The sequence below is a fragment of the Lissotriton vulgaris genome, chromosome 3_1 (genome assembly GCF_964263255.1).
Source record: "Lissotriton vulgaris chromosome 3_1, aLisVul1.2, whole genome shotgun sequence".
NCBI lineage: Eukaryota > Metazoa > Chordata > Amphibia > Caudata > Salamandridae > Lissotriton > Lissotriton vulgaris.
Genome location: NC_141689.1, coordinates 1119890127 through 1119906870, shown reverse-complemented (window position 1 = coordinate 1119906870; position 16744 = coordinate 1119890127). Strand labels below are relative to the sequence as shown.

Sequence of the window (16744 nt, the reverse complement as noted above, 5' to 3'; positions counted from 1 at the left end):
TATAGAAGATAGACTTTCGCACCTTTAACTATTGTTCGTTCCCGCCCAGGCTGAGGATGGTATACGGGTCAAAGATGGTATTGGAAATCTAGAGAGGCTGTCCAGGCCAACAAATGTAGTTTACAACCCTTTAATCCCGTCTGCCCCCAATAATGTAGCTGAATTATCCCCCCCACTGTACTGTCTAATGATCTCCCAATCCAATCTAGCGACATTGCTGTGATTAACGATTTAGCAATGAGTAGAAGTGTGGAGAATGGGGGGGTAGAGGGATAGAGAAACAACAACCCCCAGCAAACAGCACTACGACCTATGATGTATCTAAGAAAGTACTACCATGCATAGATCTTCTCCCCGAGTCTATACTGTATGTTGTGGTGCTTGTAGGGATTCCAGTTTTGAGCCAGGGAAAAAAGGAGGTCTACAGTGAGCTCAAAAATAAATGCATTCATTGGCTGAACTATAATAAGCCACTTCCCAATCAGGTATCTAGCGAAATTCTTTTTGCTCGACGAGTGGACTGGGTGGGGCCTCGGGAAAAATTTACTAAGGGTGATTGCGTTGTAATTAATTTTAGGAACAGATGGGCTGTCGAGCATATTTGCAACTGGGATCTACTACGTTCAGTAACGCAAATTCAATCCCTCCCCCTAACCTACTTTTATCCTGCTACTCCTACTAATTTCAATTCTAACTTTAATAGAAGAGGGCAGACCTGGGGGGGAATGGGGCAGTTTGGGTCACAGTGTCCAGGCAGGGAACGCAAATTGGAAGGGGGATCATAATCACACCCCTGTATTGGTTTTCTCATAACAACAGATTCAGCGTTCTGGATCAAGTAGACTGACTGTTGAGGAGTAGTTTGTCACTATTCCCCAACGCTGACAAACTGGGCCTACCAGAAGCTAGGGAAGGTTCTGTGGTAAATGAATGTTCTATCACCCTATCTAGCTCTCAGGGGGGTGAGAGTGCCCTTGAGGCTAATAGGGGAAACGAAAGGGGGGGGGTAGCAGGAGCAAGTATGTTAGTGTACTGCCTGGTGCTCCATCTCCTGCAACACAGGAGGGGGCAAGTAGTACTGTAGCTATCACAGCAACGGGAAGTGCTCACAATAGAGAATTGAGGGAGAAGGGGCCAACCCCTAGTAGGGTGGGGATGTACACTGATGGTCCATTAGTTGGGGATGATAGTTGCACTATAGTTCAAAAGAAAACCCAAGTGTGGGAGGCCAACGACAATATCAAAATTCTCTCTTGAAACCTGGCTGGGATTAAAAACAAACTATCATGCCCAGATTGGGGTTCGTTTGTAGAGAAGTGTGATGTTTGTCTAATGCAAGAGGTGTGGGCTTTGGAAGACAACCAGAGGAGAGGTTTTGCCACTTTTAGTATATTGGCCACAACGAAGGGCAGGGGTAGACCATAAGGGGGATTAAGCATCTGGGTGGGTGTGCAGCTGGGTGCCAAAGCAGAGCAGTTACCAGCTAATTCTCTGGATATACAATGTGTCCTCTTAACGCTTCCAGATAATACACAAATTGCCCTACATAACATCTACTCAAGGCCAATGCAGAGCGGGCAGGAGTCTGGAGTAATTGATCAATTGAGGCAGTTATTTCAACTCTCGACCCTGTAAATATTTTAATAATAGGGGGCGAGTTTAACTGTCAGTTTGAGCCCCTTACTAATGCAAGCTCAGATGGCCTAGACGACGAGGACCAGTACTGGCATATTCCGGAACCCCAGATTCCACCTGTTAGAGCATGGACGCCGCTGGTCCTCCAAATAAACTCGTTTACCCTTTCATCTTCTCTGAGGGCATGTAATGGGAGGACAAAATCGGACAGACCTGGCCTTTCCACCTTCAACAGAGAAGGGCAAAACTCGATTATAGATTATATTTTGGTTGAATCCAGAACATGGGATAGGGTTCTGGATTTTCAGATCCACCTGAGGAAAGATAGCGACCATAACGCTCTAGTTATGACACTCAAACCAGGGAGTTGGGGCCTGTTCAACCCTGTACCAGTGCCCAATTCAATACAACATCCACTTTCGCTACATAACAACAGGCGGAGAGTAAAATGGCCCCACATGCAGGGTTCCCCAAACAAACTTGCATACATATACCAGCAGGCTGTGCCATATCTAAGAGAAATGGGCGAGGTCGGGCCAATGGACACGCAATCAGGGCTGGATGATAGGCCCTTAGAAATACACAAACAGTTGACTTCTAAACTGTTTGATGTGTTCTACCCGGAAGGAAGCAAAAAGGCAAAACCTGTTTCAGCCCATTCCTGGTATAATGCCAACCGTCACAAAGCCAAAACAGATCTGCTAAATGCTGTAAAGGCTAAGGACAAGCCAAGGATCAAGCAATGTCTGCTTATGTACAAGCGGGTCACCCAATCAGAGAAGAAAGATTGGGAAGCCAATAAATGGGATGATCTCAGAATTGCACTCAATTGCAAGGACTCAAAATCTTTCTGGGCAATAGTTAGCTCTGAAGGGAGGGAGGGTAGATCGGCAATAGAACCCAATATAGCACCAGCAGTCTGGGAAGCCCATTTTGGAACTCTGTATGCATACTCGGGCGATGACAATTCTTCAACTTCAATTACAAGCCTCCTCCATGAGCATCGATTGGAGGGGGTTTGGGAGATTACTCCCCGCGAGGTTGAACTCGCATCGTCAAATTATTACCTAATAAGGCGCCCAGCTTAGACAAGCTCCCAGGGGATTTATTCCGGTCAGAACCAAAAATATGGGCACCATACTTATGTGTTCTGTTTAATACTATCTTAAAGGGCATGGGCCCGCCGGATACCTGGCGTGGTGCAGAAATAGTTCCAATCCACAAAAAAGGTTGTCTTCTTTTACCGTCCAACTACAGGCCTATCAGCCTGATAGATATCACCCAAAAATTGATGGGACGGATTCTTTTAGACAGAGTACAGGGCTGGATTGAGGAAAATGAGATCTTGAGTCCTTTCCAGGCTGGTTTCAGGATGAGTACATCAACTATTGACCAGATATTTAGACTTCAGGTCATGTATTGGAAAACGGTGAGTGTGGAGGGTGGCAGCCTCTACTTCATCTTCGTTGACCTGAGGTCTGCGTTTGATCTGGTCCCTATGGAAAAACTGTGGAGTGTATTGCTCGATCCTAGCATCCCACCATATCTTTTGGATGTTCTAATGAGGCTCCATACTGAAACCTATGCACAAGTTAGGTGCAGAAAGCATGGAAAACTGTCAGCTTGCTTCCCGGTGAAACAGGGGGTGTGCCAGGGGTGTGTCCTGGCCCCCACCTTATTCTATCTATATATTAATGGGCTTATAGACCACCAACTTGGAGTCAAGGATTCCGATGCCCCGAGGGTAGTTTCAGGTCGGGTGCCAGCATTAATGTTCGCGGATGACACTTTTTCGTTGTCCAAAACATCAACGGGTATCCAACGTACCCTGGACGGCTTTGCCGATTTCTGTGCACTGAGAGGCCTGGAGATACATTTAACCAAAACTAAATTTATGATTTTCAATCCTCCCAGGCAGACCCGCCCAAACCCACTTCTGGACGGCACTCCCCTGGAGAGAGTGAAGACTTTTGAGTATTTGGGTATTACCCTTGCAGAACACCTGGAATGGGATACTCAGCTATCAAATGCTGCTCTAAAGCTAACCCAAATGGTGGGAGGGATACTGAAAATGCACAGAGTGTCTGAGTTTAAGTCAGCTGCCCCTGTCATTGAAATGTATAAATTACAGGTATGAGCAGCCTCTATGTATGGGGCGGAGCTCTGGGGACATCATAGGCCTACCAACCTCATGAAGGTAGAGCATACATTTATGAGGCATTTGTTGGGACTTCCAGCTAGTACTCCGCTAGTACCTCTCCGGTTGGACCTAGGGCTACTCCCCATTGAGGAGGAAGTGGTATTACGGCCACTTACGTGCTGGAGAAGATTATGGTCAGTTCCTGAACTAGCTGCCTACAAAAACTAATTTTGGGAGGTTTGGGCTGCAATGAGAACTAAGAAAACTCAGTGCCTAACACACATTAAGGTAATTAGCAGTAGGATTAGTCTACCCGAGCTCTGGGAAACAACAGATGTAGCATGCCCAGCAACTATCAGGGCTGATCTGGTTCGCCACTACAGACTCTATAATCTATTGTCTCTTCAGGTGAGTTCTACAGTCGGTAGATTGACAATTGAGTTTCTTCAAGTAAAAGAAGATTATAAAAAGGAAGACTTCCTAGACTTGATCTATCCAGCATTGGCGAGGAAATTATACATGCAATTCAGGATGGACAGTCTTCCGCTCATGTCGTTTACTAGCAAATGGGACAGTAAAAAAAACACTGAGTGTCCAGCATGTAAACACAACCTTGAAAACGAAATTCATGTCCTTTTTTCTGCCCTGTTTATCAGGCTGCATGCAAACGTTGGGTGATACCTATTTGTAGAAACCTAGGTTTTAGAGACTGCTCCCAAACTTTTAGAGTCCTAAAGTATGACGCACACCCCCCTATTGTTTTTGCCGTTTCCCGTTTTTTAAACGGGATGTGGCATAAACGCAGAAGTTTTTTATTGAAATAATTGGATAGCTGGAATATTTGCACAAAATTTAATGATTATTGTCAATAACTATATTGAATGTTTAATTTGGTTTTATGATGGGATGGACAAAGGCATAGTGTTAACCTTGTGAATAATGTGTATATATATATGATCGTGATTGTCCTTGTATTGCTTTATGTTATTTATTTATTTTATCCCTGTGTATGTATGTATTTTATCTTGTACTTTTATGGTCCGTTGTGACCGAAATAAAGTTATCGAAAGAAAGAAATTGACATTGTATTCACTATACAAACTCTTAAAAGTGTAGCCCGAGACTAGCTATTACAAGTGGAAGATATATGGTTCAGAACTTACATGTGAGAACGATTTTAGGATGGGAGATCTCCATAAAGATAAACTGGTTATTTATAGGACTGAATATCTCAGCAGGAGAAGCTCCTCCCCCTAGATGTTTTTAACGATCACAGTTTGAGAGAATTTGCCAAACAGGTGTTCCCTTCTTTTCCATAAGAACCTGAGGAGTGAAAATTGTCCTTAGTAGCTGTGGGGCCAGACCCTAGGAAGCTTGTATGAACTAGGGTGAAATGGGCACAAGATCTGGGTATAGAGATGCTGCAGGAACAATTAAAATATTATTGACGACAAACCAAGAAGGTTTCTATGAATGGCCAGCATACATTACTCCATTATCGGTATTTATATTGAATGTACTGTACACCAGTTAGTATGTTACAATGTAGTGGGAGGGCCAATGATAATTTAGCATACCCAGGAGGCGTCTTTCCTGTGTTTGGCATGGAACAACCTGAAAATAGCTGCATTCTGGCATCAACTATTTCTAATGTTAAAGGAGAGGGCAGAATCGATAGTGAAAGCTGAACCACTGCTGGCACAATAAGGATATGTGAGAAAAGCCCCACAATCCAGTAGAGCATTTTTGAGTATAGCAGTGTTGGGGAACAGGCAAGATCAATGCCCTTGAATGGTGCTATGGTGGCAGAGTGGACTAAAGAACGGTGATGGATTAAACCCAGATCTTTTGACTAGGTGTGAGTGTTTGATTGATTCAGATGCTCCGTCCATCACCACCCCCTTTTGTACCGCTTTTGGCCGCCATAAGTGTGGCAGGGTATGCTCAGACATGAGTCCCTTGCTCACTTTGCCACTGGATTCAAGCAAGCCGGGCTGAAGACGGCTGGAATGCCAGAAACCGGTCCTCGGAAGCTTGTTTCCGGTCCAGGGAAGATATGGCTTGACAGTTCGGGCTGGACTGTTCCCATGAGGCACAGGGTCAGACTGATTTGCATATAGCCATGTCTGAATTGGGGTGGCAGAGTGGGCTAAAGAACGGTGATGGATTAAACCCAGATCTTTTGACTGGGTGTGAGTGTTTGATTGATTCAGATGCTCCGCCCATCACCACCCCCTTTTGTACCGCTTTTGGCCGCCATAATTGTGGCAGGGTATGCTCAGACGTGAGTCCCTTGCTCACTTTGCCACTGGATTCAAGCAAGCCGGGCTGAAGACGGCTGGAATGCCAGAAACCGGTCCTCGGAAGCTTGTTTCCGGTCCAGGAAAGACATGGCTTGGCAGTTCGTCTGGACTGTTCCCATGAGGCACAGGGTCAGACTGATTTGCATATAGCCGTGTCTGAACTGGGGTGGCAGAGTGGGCTAAAGAACGGTGATGGATTAAACCCGGATCTTTTGATTGGGTGTGAGTGTTTGATTGATTCAGATGCTCTGTCCATCACCACCCCCTTTTGTACCGCTTTTGGCCGCCATAATTGTGGCAGGGTATGCTCAGACGTGAGTCCCTTGCTCACTTTGCCACTGGATTCAAGCAAGCCGGGCTGAAGACGGCTGGAATGCCAGAAACCGGTCCTTGGAAGCTTGTACCGGGCCAGGGAAGACATGGCTTGGCAGTTCAGGCTGGACTGTTCCTATGAGGCACAGGGTCAGACTGATTTGCATATAGCCATGTCTGAACTGGGGTGGCAGAGTGGGCTAAAGAACGGTGATGGATTAAACCCAGATCTTTTGACTGGGTGTGCGTGTTTGATTGATTCAGATGCTCCGTCCATCACCACTCCCTTTTGTACCGCATGGTGGCCATCACAGCGGCCTGCATAAAAGATTTAGGCCAGTGTAATGTGTACTCTGTGCCATCGCACCCGAGGGATATTTGGAGGCCGCAGTAGGCACTGACCTGTTGAGGAGGGTGCTGTGACCTCAGGAGGCCACTGTGTTTTGTAATGTCTTATGATAGGAGAGATGAGGGGCACTTTTGCAGGTGGTAGCGAGAGAATCCAAGGAAGCTGTCCTGAGAGGTGGGGGTGCCAAAAGTTATTGTCGCACTGGGCGCCACCAGCGCTAAAGCCGGCCCTGCTGAGCCGATACTTGTTAATGAAATATACACAGCGGGAAGCTCCAGTGGAGGGAGTGAGCAATGTAAATGGTACATGAGATGTGAAAGTCGTTCATTTGTATGTCAAACTAAATATATGTTTCTGACCACAGTGTTAAGGAGCTACCTGATCCAATGAGTTGGAATTTAATCTATGGCTGTGCTGCTTTTTTGAGTAGTACTGCTATGTATGGTATACATGGTATATTGTGGCTACATGTTATTATTTGAAAATAGTAAATACAGAGATAAAAAAGAGAGAACCTAGTGGAAGCTTATGCTCATCTGCTGCACGGATGATAGATGCATGTGCGCAAGTCACATGCCATATTGGAATGAATAATAATTCACTGTATTTTCCCAAATATTTTGTATAAACAGCGTCATGTGTCTTTGGAGTCATGAAAAACCTTCTTCAATAGTTTGCCATAAGAAAGTTTTGTAGTTCTGGACAACCTAATGTCATCAGTTTCTCAAAAATGTGCAATACGATTTACAGAAAGGGAATTGGATTCAGGTTATACACCTTCAACCATTAGCTTTAATTTAGTTTGAATGGTTTGACATTGCTGGATGGGTTGCTCATCTAGTCATCACATTTTGCTTATGGTTACATTTTCCCATTGGTGTTTTCATTTAGTTTAACTGACGGCCACAAAGTAGTCCTTTTGTTACACTGTGGATGTCACATGACATGTTGCTTTTAAATAGTTATTTGCTGTATTTACTAGGCTGACACAACATTTAAATTGCTGATTTATTCATTCTTTGTTTAAAAATTGCTGTTGCTTGGATGCCTTAGCCTGGTATAGTGACAGAGTGCTATCCAATAATTGCCCTTGCAGGTTTATTCCATTTACTTTACTATCATATTAGTCGGTAGTTAAAACTTGCGTGCTCATCAGCTTTTTTAACAAGAATTGGCATAGCCAATAGGTCTCGCTTTTGGGACCTTATAAGTATTTAGGTATGCAGCACAATATCCTTAGTGCAACAACATCAACTGTTGCTTGGCTAAACACTTATAAGGTCCCAAAGGCGAGACCTATTGGCTATGCCAATGCTTGTTGGTGATGTTGTCGGTGTGAATAAGTAGTGTGCCGATAACTTCCACTGTATAAATGTGCCAGTACTGTTGGCATATGTGTTCTCTATGAGCGCCTTTGATACTGCCTCTCTGTGCAAGAAAGCCTTACGTAACGGGAATGTTTGATGTGTTTTAGGAATGTACAAGTGTCATGAAGAAGGCACCTAGGTGCTATTAAATTGACCAGATTTCACATAGGCCTTGATTTAACATAAACTTAGGCTGCGAGGAGAAGAGTTCTCAAAGCCCTTCCAAAGGCATAGTGATTTTCAAAAGTGGTGGTCCAGTTTGTTCCAGAGTAACACTGCATGCACTGATAATGCTTCTCTTTCTGACCATGCTTTCTAAACATTAGGGACAGAAAGAAGGACGAAGTACCATGATGAAAACGGAACTAAAGGGACTACAGCAAGGCATTTTTCAAAGCAGATGGGGTAACTTAATAGAAGGCTTGGTTACAAACACACATAACCTACAACTCTGTGTGTGGCGTTAATTGAGAAGCCACAGTAATTATGAAATGCTGAAAGTAAGCAATCATTGTCTTTTTTGACATCAGGCTTTCTGATACTGAAGAAGACAGACTGCTGCCTGTTGGGCTATTGCCCGGGAAACACCTGTGGTGGCCTACCTGTGTGCATCCCTTTGGTCTACCCCAGTGATCTTGTGAGGCTTGTTGGCTTCCCGAGGCTGATGGGCAGAAGCATGTGGTGAACGCTTTCTTCCTGGTTCTACTGTGCTGGGAAGCGCATGACAAGCGCTGGTGAAAGGGCCCTTGGTGTGTGGAGCAGCAGGAGGGAAGAGTTTGTTAGGAAGTGCTCTCTCTCCTCCCCCTGGCAGCGGTGAGTGTGTGCACCCCCGGTGACATGCAGTGCCCTCCACAGTGAAAGTGTGTGGTGAGTGTGGAGGTTGGATCACTAGTTTGTGCAATTGCCAAGTGCGGGGGAAGTTCTCTGTTTTGGGAGAACTGCTGTTGAGCCAGCATGCGTCCATGAGCTGGTGCTGAGTGCATCAAGTCGGAGGCCCTGGCTGCGAGGAGCCGCTGCGATAACGCCGCCGACCCCCAGTTGCCCAACAACCAGTAAGCGCCTGAAGCAGCTGCACCAGTGGGCAGGGCCTACGTGCACAATGAACTAACACAGAAACATTGAAGTCGTCCAGAGGCCATTCTTCTGGAACGTCCTGCAGTGGAAACCTGGAAGGGCCAAAAGTTGGTGAGATCTCCTGGGTGCCACTACGGAGGTCTGTGGGCTCGGGGAAAGTGTAAGACCGGACTCGGGAGAGGTCATGAAATTTACCCGCCTGCCGAGTGAAGTAGCAGGCCTGGGGCAAAAGTAGCAGTCTGGGAAGCCTTGGAGGGCTCGGACCGCGTTGCTATGATAGAAGTGTCAGGACGAACAAGCGGACAGGGGAGAAACGCAGAAAAGGAAAGTGAAAGACAGAGTCCACAAGTCAGCTGTGGAAGGATACAACTCATCCAGTCGGAAAACTGTGGGACTGAAATGCTCATGCGTTTGAAAACACAACAATTTGATAGAAGGCCATGGAATCAAAACATGACAAGCTGTAGCCAAAGTATTTAAAAAATATACTGTAATGCTTTAAGAAATATCAGCCGCACAAATTCAGCCCGGTAACTGACGAGGAGGGAGGGGGAGAAGGGAGTGGGTAGTGAGAAGGAGGGACGGGGAGAAGGGAGGGTGTAGTGAGAGCAGAGAGCAAGAGGGTGGAGGAGCATGGAAATCAAAGTGATTTGCACACTGTAAGGCTTAATGAGCCATTACAGAAAGCCAGATGGCGGCATCGCGCGTGCACACGTGCATAACCGCAAGCTTGAGGCCAGCAAAAGCGCATGGTCGGACTTTCAAAAGCCTACTTACTAAATGTCTCGTCAGAACAGCACATGCGCTGGCTCAGGCGAGACCTAAAAAGGAACCAAATTGAGGAACCTTTGTCAAACATATGGTCTATGCTTTATTTTTGCTCTTTATGTTTACTAAATTCAACACTTACTCTGCAAAACGCATCTCTTGACTTCTTTTCATAGCAGTAATCTTTAAGGGGACCCCATATCTCTCCTAATTCAACCTGTTCAGCAAAGTTTACCTACTCCCAGCATCCACCTTATTGTAGCGCAAGATGTTGCTGCATTATGGGACTTTCTTTCCAGGACAAGTAAAACCAACACACAGTAGGTCAACAAACTATTAGCAAAAAGTTCTGTAATTAAAAATAAGTAAACCTATTGGCTGTGCCAATACTTGTTCAACCTACTTGTTTCTTTCTTTTATTCATGGCCACTTCTATATTTCTCCATTTCCACTAGGTATCAGTGCTGGGAAGTAGTCTATGTGATATGAAGGTCCAACGCAGCCTCTTTACAGTATGATTGTCAAAGTAAATGGAAATTTTTATGTCAGACGGCAAATGTAGAAGGGACCATTACAAATATTTTCTTGTTGGAACTCTATTGTTTTACATGGTTTGCACACCATGTCATCTTGATGTTTTTGGGGGCCCTCGGGAAGACCAATTTTGGGAGCCCCTATACAGAGCAATAAAAAATGTTATTACATATTTCCTTATAACTCAAGCCCTCAAAGTGCCAAAAATTACTGAATTATATGTTAAACTTAAAAACTTTCGAAGGCAGTTGAAATTCATGTGCATGGACCCAAAAATCTTCATATGACTATGGGGAGAAAGATTTAAAGGTAAAGGTGGGAAGAGACAGGGACAGAGAAGTAGCGTAGACAGATATCAAATAATAAGAAAAATCATGTTCTCAGTAGCCCCCTTGGAACGTAGGGACCCTAGGCAATTGCTCACTTTGCCCATCTATTAAAACATCTCTGTTTGCACCGGTTGCTCCAGACAGGAAAAATTGAATAAAATGTTCACCTTGACGTGTGCCACTGGTTGATGTAGTTGAAGATGAACCACGTCCTAGTGGCAATGTGGAGTTAGAGTCAGGATCACTGGTTGTGTTAGTGTAGACAGTTTTCATCTTTTCAGTGCTCCCTGTAATTAAATATGATACTTTAGGGGTTGATAAAACAACGTTATAATTGTACAAGTGATGGGGAACTGGTAATATAATTAGGGAATGCTGCTGCTAGCAATGTTAGACAATTAGTACATGGGATAGAAGTAAAAAATGCAACCTATCACAAGGTGCAGTACTATGGTTCAGATGTATTTTTACATGATTTGTAGTACAGCATTGGATGACATCTTTTATTTTTTTTATTTTTATTATCATTGTGAGAAACAGACAGAGAAAGAAAACCAAAAGTCATTCATTTTGTCATACAATAAGAAAATCAAGTAAAGATTAATAAAACAGAGGTATAATTCATATCTGAATAAAAAATTCTTATAATTCTTATAACATAAAAATATGTCCTAGGTGCATAAATATTAAAGTCAAGTCAAATCTTAAACAAAAAGGAGAATATAATTAAAGTTTACATAAACTTCCCCGGATTCTGTCCTGTCTCCTAATAGAACGTAAACCCCGTACTCTAGCTATTGCTAGTTTCATCGAGAAGATTTCCTTAACTAGCGACCACCACTCGGTGACATGCGTGGATTTCGGAGAGATCCAGGCCCTAACAATAGTCAATCTTGCACATGCGATTAAAATAGTAATTAAATCATTATGTGGACTATTTAACTCCTTTACATCTAACAATACCATTTGAGCTGAGAGAGGAGAAAAAGTAATCTGCTTCTGATTAAGCATACCTTCTATTCCTCTCCAAAACTCGCCTAATGCAGGACAAGTAAATAACATGTGTTCCAGATCGGCTGCCGCAAGATCACACTTAGGGCATTTAGAACGATCATCTAGGGCCAGATGTAGGTAGGCATTTACCGGTCGGTAACGGCCGAATTCGGCCGTTACAGACCGGTAAATGCAATTTGAGATGTAGGGCCCTGTATTTTACAGAATCGGTAAATTTACCGATCGGTAAATTTACCGATTCTGTAAAATACCGAATCGGTATTTTTTCCGATTCGGTAAAATTGATATGTAAGTGGGACTCTTCTGAGTCCCACAAGCATTACAGAATCGGTATTTTACCATCAAATACTATTTGATGGTAAAATACCGATTCTGGTGTGCATGCACATGTGTGCATGCACACCTGTGCCATATGACAGGCAGACCTGCCCCTAGGGCTTGTATGCCTGCCACATGGCACCCAATCCTGTTTAGGGGGGTGCCAGGGGGTGTCAAAGTGACACCCCCTGCACCCTTGTGAAATTCGGTATTTACCGATTCGGTAAATACCGAATCGCTAAAGCCTATTGATTTCTATGGGCTTTGAAGCCCATAGGAATCAATAGGCTTTACCGATTCGGTATTTACCGAATCGGTAAATACCGAATTTTACCGATTCGGTAAAATGGAACATCTGGATTCCCTACATACCAACCCCTCACATTTACCGAATCTTAATTACCGAATCGGTAAAATTCGGTAATTTTCAGTAATTAAGATTCGGTAAATGTTACTTACCTACATCTGGCCCCTAGTGTATTATTTGATGACCAGCCGGAAATTCTTTGCGGAGTATAATATAGTTGACAAATAGTTCTGTATGATTGAAGTCTTAAACTAGAAGACTGAACCACTCGGTTGATGCGACAGAGAGAAGCGGATATTTGATTTGGTGTTATATTGAGGTCAATTCTGGTGGTCTATTTAGCCGCTAGTTTAATACAGTCATCAATTTTCATCTGGTTTAGGTGTTTATAGCCCTTGCTAATTAATGATTTAGTCTTATCTGAGTAAAGACAAGTCATGATATCTGAATCATCTACTTCATTGATTTTCATTTTCCGGACTAAAAAGTCCCACATTTGCATATATTTAAAGTACATTGTGTTATTCAGTTTATAAAGAAGTTTAAGTGATGCAAAATCAAGTAATCTATCAGGGCCATACAAGTCACCTAAAGTATTAATACCGCAGTTGGACCAAAAGGTCCCAGCACCATCCGAAAAAATTTCAGGAAGTCCTGGGTTACCCCATAGCAGTAGTTCTGAATGAAAGAAAGAAGTTTTGCTAAAAGTCGAGATCAAGATCCAGATTCTAACAATCTCCCTGGCGGTCTTAAATTTTACACGTTTAAAGTAATTTGGGTCGTGGACTCTAGCCAAAAACTGATTACAGTCAGAACCCAACATAAATTGAAAAAAGAACAGAGAGTTTTCCGTTTTAAGCAAATTTCGGAGACGGCCCAAAAAAGTTGCAAAAAAATAAAGTTTCATATCCGGGAAATTTAACCCTCCCTTTTCAATTGAGAGTTTCAGTAACTGCAAAGATCTTGAGCTTTTTTGTATCCCCAAATATAACTGCTGCATATCTCGTCCAATTAAAAAAAAAAAAGATTATTAAGGCGGAGGGGAATTGATCCAAATAAATAAAGAAATTTTTGTAGTATTTTCATTTTAATTAAATTGATCCGTCCAACTAGGCTAAGTGGGATCTTGTGCCATTTTTTTAATGAAAGTGCTACCTCCTTTAACAGAGAGTCATAATTGAGCTTAATTAATTCCTTAATATTAGCAGAGATTTTCACTCCCAGATATATAGCAGATTTACATATACCTTGGATCGGTACCAATGGTTTATAGTTAACGACGATCTGCATTTTGTTGACATTCAGTTTATATCCGGAGATATCCCCGAAATTTTCTGCTTCTTTGATTACCCCTGGCAAAGCTTTAACCGCATCCGTAGTAAAGATTGCGATATCATCCGCGTACGCGGTTATTTTTAAAGTATTTATGCCATGTTGAAAAGGGATAATGTCTGTTTGGGTCTGAAGAGCATTTAAAAAAGGTTCCATTGAAAGGACAAACAGCAAAGGAGACAAGGGACATCCTTGCCGGGTGCCCCTAGCTATTGAAAAATTAGATGAGACCTTACCTGCGTAGCTTATTTTAGCAGTAGGGTGGTCATATAAGGAACGTATCCAGCCAAGAAATTGTCCCTGAAATCCAAATGCCTTCAACACAGCCCATAGATAATCCCACCCCACTCGGTCAAAAGCTTTCTCAGCATCTAACATGACCATACCAAGTGGGGTGGAATTAACCGGAGCAACATCAAAAGCAATTATTGTCGTGTTTGCATGGGCAGTGGTATCTCTCCCCATAACAAATCTGTGCCGCTGTGTGTTCACTAATTCCGGCATGAGAGGAGCAAGTCGAGTAGCCAAAATTTTCACGAACACCTTCGCGTCCGCGTTGATTAGGGAGATAGGTCAATATGACCCACAATCATCTGCAGGGTTATGTTTCTTAAGAAAAAATACAATTTTAGCAGTGTTCCAAGAGATAGGAGCTTTCCCTGTTTCCACAATCGAGTCAATAACTGGGAGCAGCTCGTCGATACATATCTTATAAAGTTCCAGAGGAAGCAGGTCTTCCCGTTCTGCCTTACTGGAGGGGAGGGAAGCCATTGCAGACCTTATCTCTGTGTAAGTAATATTTCCATCGAGTTGACAAACACCTTCTCTATCTCTCTGATCACTCAGGTTAGCGTTGATGTATGATAATATGCAATGATTAGTGGGAAATATTTCTGGAGTATATAAACAACTATAGTAATTAACAAATTAATCTAATATCTGTTCATGTTGTTTGTAAATTATAGTGTCCCTCCTTTGATAGCCTTAACTAATGTGCTAGCTTTCTTATCAGCTACTTTATAAGCTAAAATTTTGCCAATTCTATCGCCACTCTCATATTGTGATAAATGAAATTTATGTAATTTCAAACTGTATTTCTCCCTGAGCGTATTTTTGGTGGCTGACAGAAGGTTCACTAATTCCATTCTTAAATCCTCTATATTAGGCCTTCCTAATAAGAGAGCTTCTGCCAACGGATTTTCCAAAGACAAGATGTTAGAAGTCATAGCCTTGGTCTCTTTCTGGCGTTTCAAGTTCTTTCTGAAAACCTATAGCTGGTCGAAACCCCTTATACTGGCCTTGCATGCATCCCATACAGATATTAGGGCAGTAGAGTTTAAGTTAATCTCGATAAATTTGACGATATGTCCTTTAAGTTGAGTGATAAAAGTTGCATCAGAAAAAAGATATCTAGGAAAAGTAAATTGCAGAGAGCATGGTTTCCTAGTAGCGATATTAAATTCTAAAAAAATGGGATCGGGATCAAATGTGACTCTTGGGCACAATTCTATGGTGCTATAATCTATCATTTTATCTGTTGCCCAAACCATATCTATTCGAGAACATGATTTATGTGGTGCAGAATAATAAGTAAATCCTGCAAGTTTAGGATGAATTGTACGCCATACATCTTTTAAGTTGTGCAAACGACTTAGTTCTAATATAGCAGCTCGAACTTTACGCATTCGCGGGAGAGCAACCCACCTAGTGGTATCCACGTCATAGTACATTAAACTATTAAAATCCCCCATGATCAACAGCTCTCCTTCCCAATCTAATAGTTCGGTCTTTAGTCGATCATTCATACAAGGTACATCAATATTAGGCCCGTATACAACACAGAAAACATATAAACAATGCTCAATTTTCACTTGAGCTATTGCCCATCTGCCTCCCTTATCAGAAGCTGTTCGAATGATTTCAACGCCCAATTGCTTTTGTTTCAGTAATGCAACCCCTCTGATAGAAGCGTTTAAAGTGGAGCAGACAACAAGTTCGTAACCCAATTGCCTTAATAATTTCCTGTCTTGAAACCTAATATGCGTTTCTGGAAGTAAAACCAAACGGGAATTATACAAATTAAGCTCTTCTTGAACTAGCCTCCTCTTGTTCTTATTGTTAAGGCCGGCCACGTTCCAGGCTAAACACCTAAAAGAATACATTCCTTATTAATGAAAAAAATAGCTTTCCTCTGTATTATTAAATACGAAAATATAAAGGATCTTGAACAATCTTTTTTAATAATTCTCACGCTGAAATTTTTAACATTTTTAGTCCCAGAAGCCCTGAACCCAACCCCCCATTCCCCCTCCCCTTAGACAGCATTGGATTACATCAACACAGGTATTTTGGTGCAGGTCACTATCCGCCATATTCATGAAAATCGGCATTTGCGATTCTGTAATAGCGAAAAAAAGCGAATCGCTATTCAGAAATCGCAAATCCGAATTCATGAAGAATTGCGATAAAAAAAGCGATTCGCACGCGATCGCAAATTCCGTTAGCGATTACCGATAATCGCAGAAAAATCGCTATTTTCGGCTACCCGCGCCGGGATTGCGAACTCGCAAATAGCGATATCGCTATTTGCTATATCGCTATTTGCGAGATCGCAAACTTGCGAGATCGGGAAAACGGGAAGTCGCATTTCGAGCCCAGTGATGACATCACAACCAGGAAGCTGCCGGTTCCCACCCCCATTCTCCACAGTGAGGCTGACTGAGAGGGAGCAAGTTGGAGAGCTGCAGCAATACAGGAGAGAACTACAGAACCACAACTCTGCCACAATGTCTGAGGAACCTGTACCTGGCACCAGCAGCTCGTCTGGGCGCAAAAGGAAACTAACATTTTCGGAGCAGGAGCTAGAGCACCTGATAGAGGGGGTGGTGGCAAACCATGAGAGACTGTTTGGAAAAGATTCCAGGAGGGTCCCTGAACAAGAGAAGCGCAGGATATGGCAGGG

The 16744-nt window shown here is 43.0% G+C and overlaps 1 protein-coding gene across 3 annotated transcripts in view; it reads right to left on the bottom strand.

The window, feature by feature from the left end:
* EMCN (endomucin) overlaps positions 1 to 16744 on the bottom strand; it is an 871751-nt gene that overhangs the window by 306425 nt on the left and 548582 nt on the right. For all 3 annotated transcript variants that reach the window (XM_086963130.1, XM_086963129.1, XM_086963131.1), the window contains one exon: positions 10979 to 11098. In XM_086963130.1, coding sequence (XP_086819256.1) covers positions 10979 to 11098 — 120 coding nt within the window. The remainder of the gene's footprint in view (positions 1 to 10978; positions 11099 to 16744) is intronic.